The following is an 8,653-nucleotide window of genomic DNA, read 5'->3' as shown; positions in this document are numbered from 1 at the left end:
TTCCTCAGCACCACATAAGCAAAAAGAAAAAAGCCAGAAGTGGTGCTGTGGCTCAAGTGGTAGAGCGCTAGCCTTGAGCTGAAGAACTGAGGGACAGCGCCCAGGCCCAGAGTTCAGGCCCCACGACTGGACCCAAAAAAAAAAAATCTGGAAGTACAGCTATGCCTCCTGTGGTAGAATGCCAGCCTTGAGTGAAAGAGTTAAGGCCTGGGCCCTGAGTTCAAGCTCCACTACTGTCTCTCTCTCTCTCTCTCACACACACACACACACACACACACAAAGAAGGAAAAACAGAGGGAGTAATAAAGATAAAACCCTCAGAGTTTGATTGAGCCTGTTCTTTCTTTTCTTTTCTTTTCTTTTTTTTGGAGGGGGCCTTGAACTCAGGGCTTGAGCAATGTCCCTGAGCTTCTTTTTTCTCAAGGCTAGTACTCTACCACACTTAAGCCACAGTGCCACTTCTGGCTTTTTCTGTTTACATGGCACTGAGGAACTGAACCCAGGGATTCATGCATGCTAGGCAAGCACCCTACTGCTAAACCACATTCCCAGCCCTGGCTGAGCTTTTCAATGTCTCATGTGAGAACCTCCTCAACCCACTAAGGTTCCCATTAAGAGGGAATAAAATGACTTAGAGCGGATCACTGAAGTTGTCAGTGACTCTATGTCACCCTTAGGTAGACATTTTAAGGGCTCTTTCATTGAGGTTTATCCTTGTCTTGGCTTCTTTCAATGCTTTTATTAATACCTTCGTAAAGTACTTCTAACAGTGGCTGATAAATAATACCTATTATTGTGGAATTGAGAGAACACATCTACTAATCCAAAAATCTCAGCTCTTCTACTTATTTATTATTTTTCTGCCAATACTGGATCTTGAACTTAGGGCCTCACGTTCTTGCTTAGCTTTTTCACTTCAGTGCTCTTGCTCTACTCCTTGAGCCACATCTCTACATCTTATTTTTTGCTGATTAATTGGAGATAAGAGTCTCATGGACTTTTCTGCCCAGGATGGCTTCAAATCATGATCCTCAGATCTCAGCTTCCTGAGCAGGTAGGATTATAGGCTTGGAACAGCTATAACCAGCTCCAGCTCTTCTAGATTCAAGTCTAGTGCTCTTTCCACTGTCACAAACTGTACAAGGTAGTACTAGCTACCAGAAACCCTGGGAGGAGCTGGTGGGCTGCTCAGTGGGAGCACACACACCTTGATAGCATTATTATTATTTTTATTGTTATTATGAAGGTGATGTACAAAGGGGTTACAGTTGCATAACTCAGGCAAAGAGTATATGTCACCCCTTCCCTTGCTCTCTCCTAATTGCTCCCTCCCACATCCACCCACAAATTGTATAGTTGGTTTTCAATACAGTGTCTAGTGAGTGCCAGTGCTGCATTTGATCACCCTTTGTTCCTCCATTTCTGTGTCCCCCTCCTTCACACTCCCAAAGACAGACCAATTAACAAACAATACCCCCTAAAAAGAACACAAAAACAGTAACAAAGAAAAAAAATCCTCTTGTTCCCATTTCCTGGAATTCATTTCAATAAATATTATTTGATCTGATCAGATACACATAGGCATTGCATTTTTTTGTGCCAGTCTTGGGGCTTGAACTCAGGGCCTGGGCACTGTCTCTGAGCTGCTTTTACTTAAAGCTAGCACTCTACCACTTGAACTGCAGAGCCACTTCTGGCTTTTTCTGTTTATGTAGTACTTAGGAATCGAACCCAGGGCTTCATGCATGCTAGGCAAGCACTCTACCACTGAGCCACATTCCCAGCCCCATCTCACCTTTTGAGAGCATTATTTAAAGGTGCTAAGCAAGCACCTTCAAAGTGGAAGACACTTTGAATGGCAGTAATTGAGAGAAAGTAGGAGTGCATGAAGGGAAGCAGGTGTAGGCATACTTTGTAATCAGAGGAAAGAGAGTTCTTGAAATAATTACTTATCTGAAGCATATAGGAAAGTCATTTTTTTCTAGCAGCACCATGTATTAATGCACCTTCCTTTACAGTTTCCATTTCTTGTATATTTATTATAATCCAGATCTTCTATTGAGCCATTTTCATGACCCTGGGGATCAGCCCGTCACGATACTGGGTCCATCATCCACAAAGCCAGTCAATTACATTAGGAGAGAAGAAACAGGCTCACTTACCTGGCCTGCCAGGTTGAAATAAGAATGGTTGGTCAGATTGACTGGTGTGGTGTGACTAGTCTGTGCTCTGTAGTTGATCACCAGCTCCCCACCATCCAGGGTATATGTCACCCAGACTTTTAACTCGCCAGGGTAGCCTTCCTCACCATCTGGACTGATGCGGGAGAACTGAACCCCATTTGACAGCACCTGAGGAGTCCACAGGACCTAAAACAAAGTGTGCCCAATGAGCATTCGTCACTCCAATTCCAAGCTAAATGCCACACTTCAATATTTAAAGACAACTGATTCCAGAAAGGGAAATGCTTATATAATCATTAAGGCTTTTGACTAATAGTCTGAATTTTTTCTGATCTAAAAACTTTATCTTATACAGGCAAGTGACTTTGGAGAAAAAAAATTTTTTTAGTTACTTACTTTCATTCCTTACATTCTTTTTGTTGTTTTTGTTTAGTTTTGGCTGGTCCTGGGGCTTGAACCCAGGGCTTATGCACTGTCTGAGTTTCTTTGTGTTGAACACTAGTGCTCTATCACTTGAGCACCACGTCTAGCTTTTTCTGAGTAGTTTATTGGAGATAAGAGTCTCATAGACTTTCCTGCCTGGACTGGCTTTGAACTGCGATCCTTAGATCTCAGCCTCCTAAGTAGTCAGGATTATAGGAGTGAGCCAGCAGTGCTTGGCTTTATTTCTTACACTCATGTCCCCTAATATGCATGGTATGTATGTATATGTATGTACGTATGTGTGTACGTATGCATGCATGCATGCACAGTATTTTCCTCTTGTCTCTCTTTTTTGTGTGTGTGCTAGTCCTGGAGCTTAAACTCAGGCCTGGGATCCTTTCATTCAAGGCTAGCACTTGAGTAACATCTCTCTCCACTTCCTTTTTTTTTTTTTTTCTGGCTGATTTGAGATAAAAGTCTCAAGGACTTTCCTGCTGGGCTGGCTTTGAACTGTGATCCTCATATCTTATCCTCCTGAGTTGCTAGGATTACAGGTGTGAGCCACCAGTACCTGGCTGTTTATTTTGGTGCTAGGGATCAAACCCAGGACCCATACAGTAGGCAAGCACACTATCACTGAGCTATTCCCCTCAACCCCTACACAAACATTTGTCAAAAACACTCCAAGCTCCTCTTTGTGTAAGAATCCTGAGTTCACAATGGCTTCTCTCAGCTTTGTCCTAGAGTCCCTAAGACCACACTTCTAGAAAAGGGAAAATCAGTGTTTGTCAAGTGAGACAACTGGCTAGAAGCTTCACAGGGAATATCTTATCTTTCTCAGAGCAGACTTAAAGTAGGTTCATTGTCCTCACATGGTCTTGGACATGAATCACCTTGTCAGTAAAGTTTGTTTGAACCAAATGAAATGATCATCTTCATAGGTCAAAAAGTTGAACACTGACAATTTCATAGAGCTCCAACTGGCATTATTACCCCATTCTGTAGGCTAGCAAATTGAGTTCAGTGGAATTAACTTACTATTTCCACTTCCCTCACCCTGGAGGAATGGGATAGAAGCTTGTTATACTTTCACATATTTTTGTTTAAATTCATCCACGAAATTTGTGACAGCACTAGGATTCAAACTCAAGTCTGGCTGTCTGTTCCACATCTTAGTTTCAGTAAAAGTTTTATTCAGATTGCTATATTCTTTTCCCTCCCTTCCTCTTTCCCTCCCTTCTCTCTCCATTGGGGATGAACCCAGGTCCTTGAGAATGATCAGCAAGTATTCTGCTACTGAGTCAATATCTCAGATATTCATAGTCAACAGTAGAGCTGAAGCCAAACTGTCATTCTAAATAGAGAAAGGTCCTGGGTTAGAGGAATAGACCTACGAGCCCGGCTGGCAGACTACTCTGATGGATGTTGCATTGGCCCAGCAGGAACGGAGTGTCTGCCTTCCTTCACAGTGAAAGCAGCTGGCACTTGAAACACTTCACTGAGCTTAGTAAAAAATTAATTTTATACCCTAATTGTCTCTTAGAAATGCTAAACTTCAAAGATACTTAACACGGTATGTCTTTAAATGTGAAATTTTAAAAAATGAAAAGAAAAAATAGTTCCCCAAATGGAAAGTTTTAGGACTTTGATATCTGAAATAAAATGTCACATGAAGGATTTTTCTTTTTTAATATTTTTTTTTTTTGGGTCCAGTCGTGGGGCCTGAACTCTGGGCCTGGGCACTGTCCCTCAGCTCTTCAGCTCAAGGCTAGCGCTCTACCACTTGAGCTACATCGCCACTTCCGGCTTTTTTTGCTGCTTATATGGTGCTGAGGAATCGAACCCAGGGCCTCAGGCATGCAAAGCAAGCGCTCTACCACTGAGCCACCTTCCCAGCCCTGAAGGATTTTTCTTGATAATATAGTTTCCAAATCTCTGGAAATTTCCCATCTCTAGATTTTCTTGTAGCATTTCTAGTCCTGTCTGATTACTCGACTCTCATCTTAAAAAACAAACAGACAAACAATGTGTGGTATAAATAGAAAAACACATGCCTCCAACTAAATTATTCATTGTTTGTTGAGATTAAATAAAACATAAAACAAAGTTCATCTGATGCTGTTATTATATCAAAACTTATTTACTCAAGCTAGGAGCCAGGGGCTTAGGCCTGTAATCCTAGCTACTCAAGAGGGTGATACCAGAGGGCAGCAGTTTGAAATCAGCCCAGGCAGAAAAATCTGCAGGACTACATCTCCAATAAACTAGCAAAAGTCTGGCTGGAGGTGTAACACAAGCGATAAGAGCACCAGCCAGGTATACACAAGGTCCTGACTTCAAACTCTAACACTGGCAAAATTAAAAATTAAAAAAAAAATACCTTATTACTCAAAAAATTTTAGTGCCTCCATAATAATAAAATATTTTCCATTCAAATATTGTTTTGTTTAGTCTCTAGGTTGCTGCATAGCCATTCTCTCCAATATCCATGAATGGAATAAAATGTTAACTATTCTCCCAGAGCAATTCTCCAGAGCTATTCATTTATTTACACATACCCCCATGGCACACTGTTCACATCTATGTTTGTGCAGCTCACCTGTCAGAGTAACCAGTGTATGAGTCCATCTCCCTCACTCCACTGTGGGCCTCAGGAATTTCTAGTCTATGATGCTCCCTGGTTTCCAGAAGGGGCTCACTTGGTATGGATTATGTCCCCCAAAAGTTCATGTACTGGAAGCTTAATAAATTCATAGTAATGGTATTTGAAGATGGGACTTTTGGCAGGTCATAAAGTCAAGAGGGTGAGACCTCCCTGGGATGGTATTAATGGCTTTAGAAGAAGAGAAGACCCGAGACCCTTGCTTCGTATTGTTCTCTGCTATGTTACAAAGCAGCACAGTCTCTCACCAGAAGCCTGCCTCATGCTCTTGGGCTTCCTGGCCTCTAGCACTGTGAGGTAAATTACCTTGTGCAATCATAGGTGACCAAATCTGTATAATCAATTGTAATAATGAATAAACAGACATGTTTATTTTTTCACTGTGTTCACAAAGAGAACCCACAGGAAAGAAGATCACAGAAAATACCACAGTGGGACAGTTGGCTCCACCCAGAACCAAATTGCTCAGGCTGAGGTTTTCTCATGGCATGTTCTAGAGATTCTTCAATCTAATAACAGGCAGCCAGGATACTTCCTCTGCCTTTTGCTTTCCATGGTGCGAGGAGTTCCTCACTGAGGAAGAGGAACTGACAGGATAGTCTGGTGAGCAGAAAACAGAACATCCATCTGCCTTCCACGGGAGAAGTGGCCACAGACTGAAAAGAAGAAACTGTGGCCCTGCCCACAAGTTCCTGCCTCTGGTAGCTCTAATCTAGCTAATCAGGTAGTGCTAGAACTTATAGGAAAGTTATCTCTGATGTTTTCTCCCTCACAGCTTGAAATGTAGTTAGTTGTGCCCTTGGGTTAATACAGACTCCTGAGGGGTCTGGAGGCAGGAGGCCAGGCTTCTGATCTCAGCCAGAAGACAGATTTGATCCATTTGCTTTCTTGGCCTGATGATCTACAGAAAGTGGAAGTAATGGAAGCGTGTATTTAGGAAGGGGGAACTGGGAAGAACCTGAGGTACAAGGCATGGCAGTGGAAGGGTAGGCCTGGGCGTGGTGCCAGGCTGCATGGGAAGAGGTTTGTAATGGGTTCTGGGTTCCAACAATCAGGGGCACCCACGCAGCCTTGGAGGGCAATAGCAATTACAGTATAGGGATGGGTTTAGGGCCAAGCTGGCCTGGCTGTCCCACTTCAGAAATGTGTGGCCTTTGTAGAACCTTAGATTGCTCATTTGTTGCTAATGCATGCCTCTAGTAAGGATAAGAGAGGATATATGTGAATATTTCTGGTGTCATTGGTAGGAATGATCCTAAGTGCACACTTCTTCAACTTCCTAATCTCAACCTTTTTTTTTTTTTTTTTGGTTGGTCATGGGGCTTGAACTCTGGGCTTGGGCGCTGTCCCTGTGCTCTTCAGCTCAAGGCGAGCACTTTACTACTTGAGCCACAACGCCACTTCCAGTTTCTACTGGTTTATTGGAGATAAGTGTCTCACGGACTTTCCTTCCAGGGCTGGCTTTGAACTGTGATCCTCAGATTTCAGCCTCCTGAGTAGTTAGGATTATAGGTGTGAGCCACCGGCTCTAGGCTCCCTGTCTTTTCTAAGTCAGGGATGATCATTCTTTCATTCAAGGCTTCTCTGCCTATACTAGTAGATGAGTTAGAAAACCATGGGACAAACAGTAGCACATGCCTGTAATCCCAGCTACTGAGAAGGCTGAGATGTGAGAATAGCAGTTTGAAGCCCATCTGGGCAGTAAACTCTGTGAGATTTTTTTCTTTCTTTCTTTTTTGCCAGTCCTGGGTCTTGAATTCAGGGCCTGGGTACTGTCCCTGAGCTTCTTTTGCTTAGAGCTAGCACTCTACCATCTGAGCCACAGTGCCACTTCTGGCCTTTTCTGTTTATGTGATACTGAGGAATTGAACCCTGGGCTTCATGCATGCTAGGAAAGCACTCTACCACTAAGCCCCATCCTCAGCCCCTGTGAGATTCTTATCTTTAATTAAGCAAAAAGCTTATAGTAAAAAAAAAAGTAGAGTAATGGTACAAGTGGTAGAATGCCAGCTTTGAGTGAAAAAGCTATGATAGAGCACCTTGGCCCTGAGTTCAAGTCCCAGTACCAGCACAAAAACAAAAATGAAAACAAACCATGGGAATAGATGTCATCAAAGTCTACCTCCCTGAAGGTGGGAGAAGCCTCTTTCCTGGTTCACCCTACCTGGGATGTGTTCCACAGCCTAGGATTGTGCCTAGCAAACAGACATGTTTGAAGGTACTTTGGCAAGTCTGTGGACTCTGTCCGATGCCTCCACTCACCTTGTCAAACCCTCTGAGTCCTCCGTGCAGACTGTTGGGCTCTCTGTTAATGGCCAGGCGATATTCCTTTCCATCCAAGGTGAATGCTCCTTTAGCAATTCGGTTGGCCACTCTCCCAACCACTGCTCCAAAGTAGGGCTGCTTCTGGAGGTATCCTGCAATGGGCAGGGGATGCCAGCGCTTTTAGAATTGGAAAAAACAGCGGGTAGGCTCACACTGCTGCTCTTGCCCTCTTCTGAAGGAAGCTGTGAGAACGTCTAAGTTGTGTATAGCAGAGTCCTTATGGTAGCACAGAAAAGCAGTCCTTGTGCACACGACCTTTCCCTTTGCCAGAAGTAATTCATGTTCACTATGAACATTTAAAAAAATTTTATAAACCACAAAGAAATTAAATCCCATTTAATCTCATCATTAACAGGAACCACTGCTAATACTGACTTCCTTCCCTTTTTTTCTTTTTTGCTGTCCTGGGGCTTGAACTCAGAGCCTAGGATGCTGTCCTTGAGCTTTTCAGCTTAAGGCTAGCATTCTACTTTTGAGTCATAGTGTCACTTCCGCTTTTCTTTTTTTTTTTTAATTTTTTTATTGTAAAGATACTATACAGAGGGTTACAGTTACATGAGTAAGGTAATGAGTACACTTCCTATTGAGCATTGTTACCCCTCCATTGTTTTCCCCCTACCATCCCTTCCCTCCCTACCTTCCCTGAGGTTCTTTTTTTTTAAATTGTGATTAAGTGATTACATAATTTCCCAAATTTCACAGTATTATGGAATAATGATGCTCATTTAAAGTCACAAGTTCATTCTACCTTTCCTGGAGCAAATTGTCTATCACGGTCTATAACATATAACGGTGTACACATATACACCATACATGTGATCAGTAGCATGGGGATATTTAGTAGTGGTTCAACCAGATGAGTGGGAGTTCTTTGTTTCTTAAGTCCTGTTAATTTTGTCGTATCACCTAACATTTTGGATTTAGCATCCACTTATCAGGGAGACCATGTACCGTTTGTCTCTTCGTTCTTGGCTTACCTCGCTCAACATGATTCCTTCTAACTCCATCCATTTCCCGGTAAATGCTATTATTTTGTCATTTCTAATGGCTGCATAATATT

The 8,653-nt window shown here is 42.7% G+C and overlaps 1 protein-coding gene across 1 annotated transcript in view; it reads right to left on the bottom strand.

The window, feature by feature from the left end:
- The window catches only part of Galm (galactose mutarotase (aldose 1-epimerase)), a 68,466-nt gene that overhangs the window by 52,189 nt on the left and 7,624 nt on the right, over positions 1–8,653 (bottom strand). Inside the window, exons 2-3 of the mRNA XM_013018036.1 lie at positions 7,531–7,685; positions 2,163–2,369 (exon numbers count right to left, since the gene is read on the bottom strand). Of these exons, the coding sequence (XP_012873490.1) occupies positions 2,163–2,369; positions 7,531–7,685 (362 nt within the window). The remainder of the gene's footprint in view (positions 1–2,162; positions 2,370–7,530; positions 7,686–8,653) is intronic.

Source organism: Dipodomys ordii, unplaced genomic scaffold, assembly GCF_000151885.1.
Source record: "Dipodomys ordii isolate 6190 unplaced genomic scaffold, Dord_2.0 Scaffold37, whole genome shotgun sequence".
Classification (NCBI taxonomy): domain Eukaryota; kingdom Metazoa; phylum Chordata; class Mammalia; order Rodentia; family Heteromyidae; genus Dipodomys; species Dipodomys ordii.
Note: the sequence above shows the minus strand (reverse complement) of the source record. Positions and strands in the feature narration are given on the sequence as shown.